We start from the raw sequence: 12,652 nt of genomic DNA on the forward strand, positions 1-12,652 counted from the left end.
GAAGGGGGTGGCAGTGGGGGTATATTCTTGGAAACCGACTTTAAGCTTTCTTCAGTATTCGCACACATCGTGGGATGCAGGACATCTACACTTAAGGGATGCTGCTTGATCTCCAATTATAATCCGGACAGATCACAAAAGAGTCCTGCAAAATAGAAGCATTACCACGCCCAATGAACGGTCATCAAACCCGAGGGTCCAGTGCCTGAGCCTTATTTGCTGTAGCTGCACCCTCCCCCGGCCCAGTCAGCATTCTGGTGAGCTTCCAGATATTAAAACGGTGTTCCTTGCATAAAACCCTTGTTTCCATAGCCAAAGACGGCCCCCAGGCAGACGAGCAACTGAGGCTGATGGATGCAACCAATCGGGGCAGCCAATCTCTCTTCTCGGCCGACAGGGAAAGGGACGAGAAGCACACTGCCATCTCGTTTCTCTCTGGGCAAGCCGATCGCTGTGCTAGTGCAGTCACCGTGGAGCCACTTGAGATTAGGCAGAATCCCGCGGGAGAGGACTACACCATGAAGCGGCTAAGACACATTATGGTGCCGCTGTATTTCTACGCTGTCGTTCCATAAGCCAACAGAAAACGCCAGAGGACCGACCATTGCTTTCATGCTCGCGCGGATTTAAAGGGCTCCTCCAGCCCTTCTCGTCCAAACCACCCACTACTTCGTGTCATTTCCCATCCCTGCCATCACTGAACTCGAGCTGAGCAGAAGTTGGGTTGACACGAGGTACGCAGCCAACAAATTCAGGTAGAATGGCCCGACAGGAGCCAACCTTTTCATTTTAGCTTGTTCGTGGCTGCTTCACCCGGGCCAGTCAGCGGTTTGCAGGGGTTTGCCACTGTAGCCGAGCTGGACGATTGGGCTGCGGGCAAGGCGGGGTCCCTGTGCGCCGGGCCACGAGGCGGTTGTCCGGACCGCCAATGCGCATTTTTGTTGTTCCATCGAGCCGTAAGCGGGAAGGGCCGACAATGCTAGCGTGCCCGCACAGGGTGGTCAGGTGGCCGGCCAGTCGGTGCAAATAAGCCTCGCGCTCCATACGGGACTATGACGGGCCACGAGCCAGGCTGACATTTTGTTGGTTCCGTTCTGGGGGTGTTTGCAATTGACTGCCCAGCCAGCGCAGGCGAGCACAAGACGGGCCGAGGGGTGGCCAACACCGTGCAAGCTTTCCAAGACGAGCTTGTTGCGCGCCAGGCAGCCTTGGGTGCTGAGGCCAAGCATTTGCCATGGCTATTCGGGCCGTCTGCAGCCAGTCTCCGTACGAGCAGACACGTCCAGGACATGTCTTGGCCATGTGTGCGGCCGCGAGGTGAGCAAAGGACGCGGCGCTGGTGGCACCACTTGGCCCGGCCCCCTGGCGGCGCGCCGAGGGCGAGGAATTAACCCGTTGGGGTTTCATACTTCCGCATTTCCCAAGGCAGGCGATGGTGGGTGCCACACGGCGGGGTGCTGGGGGCCGCCCCGTGCTTGTGGTTGGCTTCTCCAGCTTCCCCCAGCTCTGCCCCGGGTCTGGGGTACGGTCAGGGTGCCTGGGATGACCGGGCTCATGCGAGAACGAGTACCCGATCCGGATATCCGCGGTGACTACTTAGTCCGGGGCTGCTGCTGCTCACAACTTGACTGTCCTGGTGTTCCACGCGCTCTCACCGACACCTTGCCGGCTCCATCCCTCTCAAAGACAGATTGCCACTGCGACTACGCGCCTGTTTGCGAAATCTGCACATCATGGTGGCCGAACAGACCAAGGGCCACACGGCCGACCCCATCGTCACGCGCCTGGTCGAGGAGGACAAGACACCCTGGTACAAGAAGCCCAACCTCCGGGTCATGTACGTTTGGCTCTTCATCTGCTGCATGGGCGTCGAAATCACCTCGGGCTTCGACTCGCAGCTGCTCAACACGCTGCAGTACTCGGACACGTTCAATAAATGTTTGTCTCATCCCCGCCCGGCCCACAGTCTTGGTCCTGCGCTTTGCGCCGGCCCTAATCCTCGCGGCTCACTGACAATGATGCAGACTTTGGCGAAGGATACATCAACCCCAGTACCAACAAGGCCGATATCAGACCCAGCCTTCTCGGCTTCATGAATGCCTGCTACCAGCTCGGCACCATCCTCGCGGTGCCCATCGCCCCGTGGCTCAACAACAAATATGGCCGACGATGGTCCATCATGGCCGGATCCCTCATCATGATGGCCGGCGCCCTCCTCCAGGGTTTCGCACAGCACGGTAGGTTCCCACGAAACCCTCTAGAAAGGCCTCAGCAGGCTAATTTCTCTTATGCAGTCGCCATGTACATCATCGCACGTATGTTGCTTGGTGTCGGCATCTTGTTCGCCATTATCGGAGGCTCTGCCTTGATCGGCGAGCTGGCTCACCCCAAGGAGCGACCAACTCTGACGTCTTTCTTCAACGCGTCCTACTTCCTCGGCGCTATTCTTGCCGCCGGTATCGCCCTAGGCACCGTTGAGATTATTGGGGACTGGGCGTGGCGACTGCCATCTCTGCTTCAAATGGCCCCTTCCTTCCTGCAGGTCGCAACGGTCTTGTAAGGGCTCCATTGCCTCCCCTTCTATCCCCAGTAAGCCTGTACTAACAAGTCCTTAGTCTCCTTCCCGAGAGTCCTCGTTGGCTGGTCAGCAAGGACCGCGATGAGGAGGCCCTGGCCGTCTTGGTCAAGTATCACGCCGAGGGCGATGCCAACTCGCTCCTGGTCCAGGCAGAGATGGAGCAGATCCGCACCACCATTAAGCTCGAGATGGAAAGCGCCAAGCAGACGTGGTGGTCAGTCGTCTCCGCACCGGGAATGCGTCGTCGTTCAATCGTCTCCATCTTCCTCGGCCTCTTCACCCAGCTGTCCGGTAACTCGCTCCTGTCGTACTACTCGAGCTTGCTGTTCAACATGATGAACTACACGACCCCATACGCCAAGACCCGCATCAACATTGCTAACCAGTGCTGGTCTCTGCTTACCGCCGTCGTCATCGCCATGTATGTGACGAGGTTCAAGCGCCGCCTGGCTTTCATGACTTCTGCTACTCTGATGCTCTGCGTCTTTATCGGCATGACGGTGTCGTTCTATAACCTGCAGGTGGCCAAGGACAATGGCACGACCAACAACTCGGCCTCCATTGCGGCTTTGTTCTTTTACTTCTCTTACCAGCCCACATACAACATTGGCAACAATGCCCTGACCTACAGTATGTCCACGATCCCTCCCCACCTGGCCTCAGCTGCGACTTGAGTAGGGCATGCTAACCACGTTGCGCACGCAAACAGCCTACCTGCTGGAGCTGTGGCCATACGGACAGCGAACCCGCGGTATCGGTATTCAGCAGATCTTCGGAAAAGCTGGTCTCTTCTTCTCCCAAAACGTCAACCCGCTAGCCCTCACCTCCATCGGCTGGAAGTTCATGGCCATCTAGTAAGCTCTCCTGCAGCGCCAGTTACATCTTACCCGACTCCCATGCTAACCCACTCAAAGCTGCGGCTGGATTGCGTTCGAGTTCATCATCGTTTACTTCCTCTACCCCGAGACCCAGGGCCGCACTCTCGAGGAGCTTGCCTTCTGTAAGTGGACGCAGTGTTTTCTTTTTCCTGCCAGAGGCGTGGGACGTCGAAATCGTGGGCACTTTACTAACCACTTCCGTTCACAAACACAGTGTTCGAGGGTGACGAGCTCAACGACAAGGCTACTGCGGCTGTCGAGAAGCGCATCCACGGCGATGCCATCCAGCCCACCGTCAGCATCGAGGAGGAGAAGCGTACCAACGTGTAAATCGCTCCTGCGAGGCTTTACTACGGTCAAGACGGGAGACCATAGCTCCCACTCTATATTCATTCGACCGATATGCGGCAGACTGTAGAATAACATGCCCAGTACTAGGGTGTGAGATAGCTTAAGGAATGCAAGCATTATGCAACATCCCTGACCACCTATGCTGCAGACAGTGCTAGTTGCTGTATGAGACACGACGATGAGCAGCCCAACCTGTGTGTGTGTGTGTGTGTGTGCATCACAGTCTCGCGGCGAGACTAGCCTTAGACTGGAAGCTCTGACGGACCTGCCTGGCAGCGACGATTCCTTGCTCGATAGCCCCATCAACGAACCCTCTCCACCCACTTGCCCAGTCAGCGCTGGCCATAAACACCAGCCCATGTGGCTTCTGCAATGCCCCGAGGTACTTGCTCGCAGAGCTGGGTCCCCAACACGCCCATGACCCTTTCGACAGCGGATCGGCCGCCCAGTTGTGTGTCACGTATGCCTGGATGTCAGCCTCGGGCTTGAGGTGCTTCTTGAACTGAGAGCATATCGTCTCTCCGTCCTTATGGTCGCTGAGGTGGCCGCTGTAACCGAACGCGATCGCGTATGTGCCGTCGGGACCTGAGCTTTTTGTGCCAGTATGGTCGCTGAAGGCAAAGCAGTACGGGGTGCTCGCGTCGCCTTGAGCGGACAGGAAAAACGGAGCCTCGGGCTTCGACAACTTCATATGGATCTTTGGGACCTTGCAGATATGGCCCTGGTCAACTGCTTTTTGTCGTGTGGGGTCAAGTGGTGGCTCGAACTGGACGCCACCCAAGGCATTTCTGTGTTCAATTTTGGTCAGCATGAGTAAGTCTTACCTGTTTCGCTCTTGCATTCTTGGTCGTATCCTCATCATACATGACCCCGTTCTCAAGGACTGCAAACAGTGTGGAAAGTCGGCAGCGATGTGTGCCACTTACAAGGGAATGGTGCAGACAGCGCACTTCGCAATGAATTGCCGGCCGCCGCTGACGCTCACGGTGACGCCATTGTCGTCCTGGACAATCCTGTGGACCGTGCTACGCATCGCCAAGTCACCGTGATAATCAGCAAGCATGGCCCGAGCCAGCCGCGTCGTGCCGCCTTCGCCAATTTTGTAAAGCCCAGCAAATTCTCCGATGCGACCGAAGTCGTGCCCAGCAAGCGCGTACCAGCGGAGCGTCTCAGCCCAACCCAGTTCGGTCGCTGGCGTGCCAGAAAATGTGCTCAAGAATGCCTCGAACATGGCCTTGTCCTGCTGGGACCCGGCCTTTAGCTGGTCCAACCTCTGCTGCACGGTGACATGGTCGTACTTGGCCCAGGGCGCGGGTTCTCGCAGGGGATCGAGCGGGTAGGGCATGAGATCGCGACTCGTGAGGCCGTCGAAGGAGAAGAACTCATCAGCCACGGGGCCCATGGCAGCTCCGTGCTCCTTCATTGGCCTCGTGAACGGCTCCCCCGTGATGGGTGTGAAGCGCAGCTCGTCCGCAACGAAGCCTGAAGAGGGCTTAAGATTACGCTCCAGGCCATATCGTACAAGCTCGGCGTAGATGAATGGCTGGATCCTGTTGGGGTGGAGATCATCGCCGTCAGTCAGCAATGCTCGGCCGGGCAGCTCGCAAGCAACACAACTTGCCAGTGGACCCATGTGCCTCCCATTTCAAAACTCTCGCCCAAGGCGGACGCCGTCCACGTTCTCCCGCCGATCCTGTCCCGACCATCGAGCAGAAGCACCTTGAGCGTCCTGTCGGCTGCAATCTCGCGGGCCGCCGTGAGGCCTGCAAATCCTGCTCCGATCACAATGACGTCGTAGCTCTCACTGAGATCCATGCTGTCGTCGACCACGGCATCAGTCTCGAGGCCTGCCTCCGCCCCACGGTCAGCCTCCCACACAAACCCTTCTGTACTACGAGGCATTTTGGTTTCTTCTTGACGTCCGAGGTGGGGTCTCTGCTGTACCGCCGGCTCCAATTCGGATTTTTGGCATGCCGTACCTCACGTGGTGTAAAGTAGTTGGCCATCTCAGACCTCTGGAGCATCCTCTTCCCCCGAACACGGCGGCGTGAAGCATGTCGGAAGGGTGGCCTGGTTCCGCCCATTCCGAGATCAGGCGTGCCCCCGCACTCGGCCCCAACTAGTCTAGCAGCTGGTCAAGGGGGGCCGATAAGCTGTGGAGGCTTATGCCAGCGTGAGTGGGCCAACCGCCGTCCAACGCCGACATCACTCCGGTCCAGTGCCCGGGGGGTCAGCGAGGGATCGCCAGATTCAGGGATGCGTGGCAGCGTGATGATCCAGTCGCCCGGGTGAAGTGCCCTCGCCCCCCCCCCCCCCATGATCGAACAAGAGTGCAGAGACGGCACATGCGGTGCTTCGACAGGGGCCCCGCTCTTCTCGGTTGCTTCGTGCGAAGAATTGCATCCATCGCTCCATTAGGCCTTGGCTCGGCTCAAACGTGTCCCCTGATACCGCAGACTGATGCTGGGGCAGAGGTCAGACATATGTCAAGTCGAAGGCGGCCGCAGACCCAGCGGCTCCTATGCCGCCACGGATCATCCATCATCTATTAGGCGATGTTCTGAGGTTCACGCCTTACATGTTCAATGGTTCATCCTGCTCAACCCCGACATTGAAGAAAAAGGCGTAGTAGGTGCGAGTCCATGGGTGCTCAGAATCTACCTGATTGCGCGCAGAGCTAAGATGTAGACTCCGTGTGTACCGAAACGAGCTTGTACCATGGAGACATTTTTAAGCCGTACGGGCTTCAGACGCTAAAACACAGAGGCGCTGGAAAAACGTATACGATGACTGCATCGAGCTAAATGGTACTCTTCCTGACCACAATTAATAACAAGCCCACCCCGGATCCCCTATGAGCGAGAAAGTACTCGATTTTGTACTTGACACTACCACCCTTCCGCTTTTGCCCATTCATCCATATGCCTGCTTCCGCCTAAGCGGCAACGTCAAGAGCCTTCTGCAGACTTTCATTATCGTGTGGGACAAAGTACGACCTAAACCGCGGAGGCAGGGCGACTAGGCTGGTCGGGTCGGCATTGCCCGTGACTGGATGGCAATCGACGTCATCATACTTCCTGACGTGGAAGGAGTTGAGAAGGCGCATGTAGACCAGGTAGAGCTCGCGGTTCGCAAGAAGCGAACCCGCGCACATGCGATAGCCAACTCCGTATGTGAAGAGCGGCGCCTCGGGCTGCTCGAGCCATCTTTCCGGGCGAAACACTTCGGGATCGGACCAGACCGCGTCGTCTAGGCGCGCACCAAGAGAAACCCAGTTAGTGAAAAGTGCATTTTGGTATTATCTATGCTTCCGAAAGGGGGGGGGGGGTTTCAAGGATAATACTTACCCATGTTGCATGCCCAGGCGTTGAGGAATACCATGGTGCCCTTGGGGATGACAGAGTGGTTGTATGGGAGGTCCTTGACCGAGGCCCTGGGGAGTGCGAGGCGAAGGACAGTGTAGTAGCGCAGCGACTCCTTGACTAGGGCCACTATATAGGCGCACTTTTGGTCGTCGTTTTCGTCACACATGGGTTGCTCCTTCGCGTAGTACTTGCGGATCTCACGGACCGCCTTGTCCTGAATTTCAGGATGCTGGGAAATGAGCGCGACGAACCACGCCACCTGGGTCGTCACCGTGTCGAGGCCACCTGAAAGCATGGTCAGGCTGATCGAGGTAAGCTCGTCCTTGGTCAGCTTCGTCTCCTTGTTGTCCAGGATCACGTTTGCCTGGATGCAGGGCTGGTATGTGCCGTTGGCAATCCGCTCGTCGAGGCCATTGTTTAGGTCGGTCAAGTACCTATCGCGGCGGTTGCGCATCTCGCGAGCCTTGGCGGAGTGGCCGTTGATGGGGTTCAGCCGAAGAATCGGGATGTAGTCTTGAAGATTGCCGGTGGTTGAGCGGAACTTGCTTATCTCCTCCTCGACATGCGTAATTTCTGCGAAGAGGTCGTCCTTCTGGGACTTGAGCCGTGTACCCCAGTTCAGGGTAAGAGCGAGCGAAAGGGATAGCCTCTGGATCATGGGCATGGGATCAACCGGCGTCCTGCCAGCATCGCCAAAGGTGTAGAGCTCCTTGATAAAATCACGTGTCTCGACCTCGAGGTGGGGTACGTAAGTAGCCACCGAGGGTCGGTTGAGCGCCGAGGCAGCGCCCTTGCGACGTCGCTTGAGGGAGTCGCTGTACGGGGAGGTGCCGATGGTGGTGCCGGCCGTGTCTGACAGGACTTTGTGGAAGGTGTATAGCTCTGGCCGGGAGCTGAGGACCTGGGCATTGGAGCCAAAGATATCGCGAGCAGCGGCGGCCGAGTTGATGACGACGACGGGGATGTTGCCGAGCATGATCTGGTAGACGGGGCCATACTCCTTGGCCCACTGGCGGTACTTGTCGGCGGCGTTGACACGAATATCCCAGATGTTGCCAATGAGCGGCAGACCACCCGGGCCCTTCATATGGGGGATGCGCGCTCGCAAGCGCACGAGCTCGTTGAGAAGCACGTAGAGAAGCGGCAGTGAGACGACGCCGGCGAGCAGTCCCTGCACAGGATCGAGCAAAAGCCGGTCGACGAGGGCGCTGAGCGCGTGGGAGATGGCCATGGCTGATTTGGTTGGGGTTAGTTGCAGTTCGTGCTGGCTTGGGGCCTGATCCGATCTGGCGTGATATGTCCTTGGTCTCGGGGTGAGCCTGAACTGGCCTGACTCGTATGCTATTGAGTTCTGTCCAGAAGCCACTGGTCTGCTCCCCCATGCTCATCTCGTGCTGGTGCAGTTTCTACTTGTACTTGGAGGGGAAGCACCTGACTGCATTACTCCACTGCCCACGCATGTACTGGCTTGCCACTGGCCTGCCAGAGCACCAGGCGGCGAGAGGGACAGCTCGGTCCCCAGGCTGCGGAATGCTCGGAATCGTGCCATTGGCGCTTTCCCTCACGACGGACAAATGCCGGCGCGGGGTGAAGGTTGGGGAATGTGGAGCTTCGGCTTGGGGAGCTTCTGGGGTTGCGGGGGACATGGGCACGGACCGTGAAGAGGGTGCCGCAGTAAGTATCTCGGCCCCTCGGTGGGCTCTCGCGTGCCACGGTGGTCTACAGGGGAGGGTGCCATGACTAGCGCAGCCCGCCAGTGGGTCTTATCTCTGTGAAGCGCAGGGCAGACTCATCTCAATATCAAGGTCGTCCTTTCCGGGCCCACACGGCAGAGCCCTGGGCGGCTCCTCCTTCCCTGTCCTGGCCTCACGCTCCAGGTTTGCTCCTGCGTCGCGGGATAGCAACTGCGCCCCTCTGTGCCTCCGCTCCGCACCGCCATGGCCGGCTCCGTCTTGCCACCCGGGCCCGGCACCCGGACCGGCTCGACTACTCCGCCCGCCGGTGGCCCCCGACCCCGGGCCAAGCGCCGCAAGTACACGGCTGTTGCCTGGTGCGTGTCCGGCTCCGTCATCTGCTATGCACTCTTACTAACCCTCGGGACAGTAATGAGTGCCGCAGGCGCAAGCTCAAGTGCTTGCCGGGCGGCAGCGAGGGCTGTTGTCAGCGCTGTGCTGCTCGCGGCCGCACCGACTGTGGCTACCATGCCGGCCCCCCTGCGGCCGATCATGACGAGGACTCCTCCGCTCGTGCCAGCTCTCACCGCCGGAGCAGTGCGGCCTCGTTCACGGCTTTGACCGAAGATGTCAAGCTGCTCCGCGACACCTTGGCCGGCTGGATCGCGTCGACGAGAGTGTCTGGTGACAGCCCTGCTCCTGCGCCTGCTGCTGCCTCTGACCTGATTGCTGCGTCAAGCCCTACGCCGGTGGCTCCAGGCCCGAACCCGGCATCGGTGTCTCTTCCACCGCTTCGATCTTGCCGAGCCAGCGTCTCCGGCCCAGCCGCCGGCTCGGTGTCCGCAGCCTCCCCCAGAAACCTCGAGGAAGACTTGATGGGCCCGCCAGACCTGGCTAGCCGCGTCGGTCGCGAGGAGCCTCGCTTCATCGGCCCGACTCGGTCAGCATACAGCTTCCAGGCAGGAGGTCAGGCGCTCTCCCGCCTGGGCATCCCCGCTCTTGACACCGCTCCGGTCAGCGGGCAGCAGACCCCTTCGGCCACGCCCCCTCAGCAGCCCGACGCCGCCCCGGACGAACTCTTCTGGACCCGTTGTGACCGAGCCGAGTTTGAGCGGCATATTGCCGTCTTTCAAGAGGAGGTCGAGTCAGTATACCCCTGTGTCGAGTCCGAAGAGCTCATCCGCAAGGCTGGCGACATTCTCGAGTTCGCGCGAGGTGCGGATGACGCTGGCTACGCAGCCGCAGACCCAAGCAGCCGCCACCATGTCTCCACCAAGGAAGTCCACCTGGCCACGCTGGCTGTGGCGACGGCAATCGTCCTGGAAGGTCATGGAAAGACCACGACCAGCAGCAGTTTGGTGAAACCAGTGGAGCGGTCCGTGCTCAACATCCTCGAACCCAGCCGTGAGTTGAAGGATCTGCAGTTGCTCAGTCTCCTGGTGAGTTACAAGTCCTGCCAGTACCTCCTCCCATACTGCAGCAATGCGCACCGACTAACATGGGTATGGTATTTTCACTCGGCCGGTAGAGCATCTACTACTTCCACATTGATGAAGACCTACTCGCTTGGCGGACGATTGGACTCGCCGCACGGGAAGCACTGGTGATGGGTTTACATCGCAAGACCACGCTGGAAGATATGTTCCGTGGCCCCCAGGAACGAAGAATGGCCATACGAGTGTTTTGGACCATATATGCCCTCGACCGCCGCTGGAGCTTTGGCACAGGCCTCTCCTTCGCGCTGGTCGATAGTGACATTGACCCCGATCTTCCAGAACCTGTAAGCAAGCCAGAGCTGTCAAACCCCTCCACCCGATCAGCACATATTCCTCACAAGATTCCTAATAAGATCTGGCGCCTAGGACCAGAACGACGCATATTTGAAGTGCATGGTGGGCTACGGACGGCTAAGCTCGACGCTGTGGACCGCACTGCTCCCGACGCTAGCTCAGCACAACAACAAGGGCGACTGGACCGAGGAGGCAACGCACCAGCTCGACCTGCGTGCGCAGGAGTGGCTCGAGTCGATCCCCCACAATCTCCAACTGCGGCATCCTCGGCTCGGCCTGGCCGCGCTGGCGCAGCCACCCGTCCTCCAGCGGCTCAGGGCCCTGTTGTACCTCCGCGGCAACCACATCCGCATTCTCATCTACCGCTACTTCCTCCTCAGCCCGAGCCGCATCCGGTCGTCCTACCGGAGTGCCTGGCTGGCCGTCGAGATCGCGCAGGACAGCCTCGTTGTGCTCCTCCACCTCAACGAGTCCACGTCCATCTACCGCCGCCAGCAGGCCGCCTTCAACTACTTCCTCGTCAGCGCTCTGGCCGTGCTCTTCCTCGCCGTCTGCAACGACCCAGAGACATTCGCTGCGCCCTGCAAGAAGTCTCTACTCTCAGCCATCGGCCTGCTGCGCGGCCTGTCCAAATTCAGCTACGGCAGCCGGCGACTGTGGCGCGGCGTGCGAGGAATCGTTCCTATTCTGCGCCGGCTCGAGGAGGCGCGCAGAGCCGGGGTCACCAATGCGGGGGCCGGCGAGCAGCAAGAGCACGCAGATGTACCGCAGCAGCAGCCGCAGCCGCAGCCGGTCCGGTCATCGGGAGCGCAGCAGAACTCTGCACCCCTTGACAAGACGCCTGACATCACTAGGCAAGCTGCCACACCTGCCGCCAGTCACCAGGCTGATATCGTCACGGGTGCGGTCCATGGTGACTGCGATCCTGCAACTGGAAGTGGAAGCAGCGCTCTGCCTTTTGGGGCGACCGGCACGGAGGGCACAACGGATATGGACGCAACGGCGGCAGGAGGGGCAGATGGATTAACCTACACGACCACACCCGACTTCAGCGTGATGGGCAACGAGCTCATTGATCTCTTTGAACTGTTTGAGCATGGTCCGGTTTTCCCTTTGCACCAGCAGCAGCAGCAGCAGCAACAAGGGGGAGATGCCTTCATGGGCCAGCCGCAGATGGACGTGATGAACTGGCTAAGCAGCGACACGAGCGAGTCACAAGAATATGTGTCAGCAGAGCAAGGGGCTATCTCGACGCAGTTTAATTGGCTCATATGAACTCAAAAACTGCGTGTCACAATATAATATTCCACACTGATACCCCTTGAGTGGCGCTTGCTGAATTCATCCGAGGTTCATTCTGCATATGGGTTCACGTCTACCACCACTCTATACTGGCTCTTCAGGTTTCACCTGGAAGGGCAGGCAGTACACCAATATGTCAATGCCAGTGACCCGGATGCACAGCACCGACTAAATCTCGTTCTCAAAAAAGACCATCATGGCACCATGGTGGACCGTCTTGGCGAATGCTTTCAGGTTCTGGTGTGCCGCACACTCGTTGTCGTAGTAGACCATGTCCGCCTCCGACTCGAACACGGATACGACGGCGACCGTGTAACCCTGTGCCCGCTGGTCGTTCTTGGCCTTGCCTGCGGTCACTGACCGGATGTAGGGCTTGCCGTCCTGTGATTATGAGCAGCTTCATGTCAGCAACAACAACATCAACAACAATAACACCGCTTGTCTCGGGCCGTCCGTGTGAGATAGACCTGTCTCTGGTGGCCGTCAAGCACCTCAAGTTCCTACGCACCTTGACCGCCCGGCTAGGCATTTCGCGGTAGATTGATAGCAGCTTCTCCTGATCCTCATCTTGAGGGATCTTGAAGAGGGTGAGCCTGTTGATTGCGCCTCCTGTCATTTTCAGCGGATGTGAGGCTCTTGACAGCAACACACCAGGTCACGGGTTGTGACTGTTGGTTTTGGGACGACTGTTGACAGTGGAATGAACGATCAGAAT

General features: G+C 58.7%; 6 protein-coding genes across 6 annotated transcripts; 2 read left to right on the forward strand and 4 right to left on the reverse strand.

Moving 5' to 3' along the window:
* Positions 1-764: 764 nt before the first annotated feature.
* Positions 765-1,093, reverse strand: B0I36DRAFT_32355 (uncharacterized protein). Its single transcript, XM_046153992.1, has one exon. It carries the CDS (start codon positions 1,042-1,044, stop codon positions 823-825), a length of 222 nt encoding a protein of 73 aa, XP_046007686.1. The 5' UTR covers positions 1,045-1,093; the 3' UTR covers positions 765-822.
* A 640-nt stretch (positions 1,094-1,733) lies between these two features.
* Positions 1,734-3,786, forward strand: B0I36DRAFT_252229 (lactose permease; the record flags this gene model as incomplete). The annotated part of the gene is made up of 7 exons (XM_046150670.1): positions 1,734-1,938; positions 2,025-2,237; positions 2,295-2,556; positions 2,616-3,208; positions 3,288-3,432; positions 3,493-3,578; positions 3,671-3,786. 7 exons carry the CDS (start codon positions 1,734-1,736, stop codon positions 3,784-3,786), a joined length of 1,620 nt encoding a protein of 539 aa, XP_046007687.1.
* On the reverse strand, positions 3,639-5,865 carry B0I36DRAFT_32393 (uncharacterized protein). Its single transcript, XM_046154039.1, has 3 exons — positions 5,429-5,865; positions 4,734-5,357; positions 3,639-4,595 (listed from the first exon to the last, which is right to left on the reverse strand). The coding sequence occupies exons 1-3, from the start codon at positions 5,707-5,709 to the stop codon at positions 4,025-4,027; spliced, it is 1,476 nt and encodes a 491-aa protein (XP_046007688.1). The 5' UTR covers positions 5,710-5,865; the 3' UTR covers positions 3,639-4,024.
* A 564-nt stretch (positions 5,866-6,429) lies between these two features.
* Positions 6,430-8,177, reverse strand: B0I36DRAFT_334528 (cytochrome P450). Its single transcript, XM_046155359.1, has 2 exons — positions 7,155-8,177; positions 6,430-7,056 (listed from the first exon to the last, which is right to left on the reverse strand). The coding sequence occupies exons 1-2, from the start codon at positions 8,146-8,148 to the stop codon at positions 6,743-6,745; spliced, it is 1,308 nt and encodes a 435-aa protein (XP_046007689.1). The 5' UTR covers positions 8,149-8,177; the 3' UTR covers positions 6,430-6,742.
* An 842-nt stretch (positions 8,178-9,019) lies between these two features.
* Positions 9,020-11,986, forward strand: B0I36DRAFT_388179 (uncharacterized protein). The gene is made up of 4 exons (XM_046161225.1): positions 9,020-9,222; positions 9,276-10,284; positions 10,374-10,625; positions 10,708-11,986. The coding sequence occupies exons 1-4, from the start codon at positions 9,110-9,112 to the stop codon at positions 11,908-11,910; spliced, it is 2,577 nt and encodes an 858-aa protein (XP_046007690.1). The 5' UTR covers positions 9,020-9,109; the 3' UTR covers positions 11,911-11,986.
* A 119-nt stretch (positions 11,987-12,105) lies between these two features.
* On the reverse strand, positions 12,106-12,553 carry B0I36DRAFT_377321 (uncharacterized protein; the record flags this gene model as incomplete). Its single annotated transcript, XM_046160546.1, has 2 exons — positions 12,106-12,318; positions 12,446-12,553. 2 exons carry the CDS (start codon positions 12,551-12,553, stop codon positions 12,106-12,108), a joined length of 321 nt encoding a protein of 106 aa, XP_046007691.1.
* Positions 12,554-12,652: the final 99 nt, after the last annotated feature.

The sequence above is a fragment of the Microdochium trichocladiopsis genome, assembly GCF_020744255.1.
Source record: "Microdochium trichocladiopsis strain MPI-CAGE-CH-0230 chromosome Unknown B0I36scaffold_10, whole genome shotgun sequence".
Classification (NCBI taxonomy): domain Eukaryota; kingdom Fungi; phylum Ascomycota; class Sordariomycetes; order Xylariales; family Microdochiaceae; genus Microdochium; species Microdochium trichocladiopsis.

Coding starts and splice junctions, on each gene's coding strand:
- B0I36DRAFT_32355 (XM_046153992.1), bottom strand. CDS start 1,044: ATGGAGCGCGAGGCTTATTTGCACCGACTGGCCGGCCACCTGACCACC.
- B0I36DRAFT_32393 (XM_046154039.1), bottom strand. CDS start 5,709: ATGCCTCGTAGTACAGAAGGGTTTGTGTGGGAGGCTGACCGTGGGGCG. Junction 5,358..5,428: donor GGAGGCACATGGGTCCACTG/GCAAGTTGTGTT, acceptor CCACCCCAACAG/GATCCAGCCATTCATCTACG. Junction 4,596..4,733: donor GCTGTCTGCACCATTCCCTT/GTAAGTGGCACA, acceptor AATTGAACACAG/AAATGCCTTGGGTGGCGTCC.
- B0I36DRAFT_334528 (XM_046155359.1), bottom strand. CDS start 8,148: ATGCTCGGCAACATCCCCGTCGTCGTCATCAACTCGGCCGCCGCTGCT. Junction 7,057..7,154: donor CGCCTGGGCATGCAACATGG/GTAAGTATTATC, acceptor GTGCGCGCCTAG/ACGACGCGGTCTGGTCCGAT.
- B0I36DRAFT_388179 (XM_046161225.1), top strand. CDS start 9,110: ATGGCCGGCTCCGTCTTGCCACCCGGGCCCGGCACCCGGACCGGCTCG. Junction 10,285..10,373: donor TGCAGTTGCTCAGTCTCCTG/GTGAGTTACAAG, acceptor CTCGGCCGGTAG/AGCATCTACTACTTCCACAT. Junction 10,626..10,707: donor ACCCCGATCTTCCAGAACCT/GTAAGCAAGCCA, acceptor TCTGGCGCCTAG/GACCAGAACGACGCATATTT.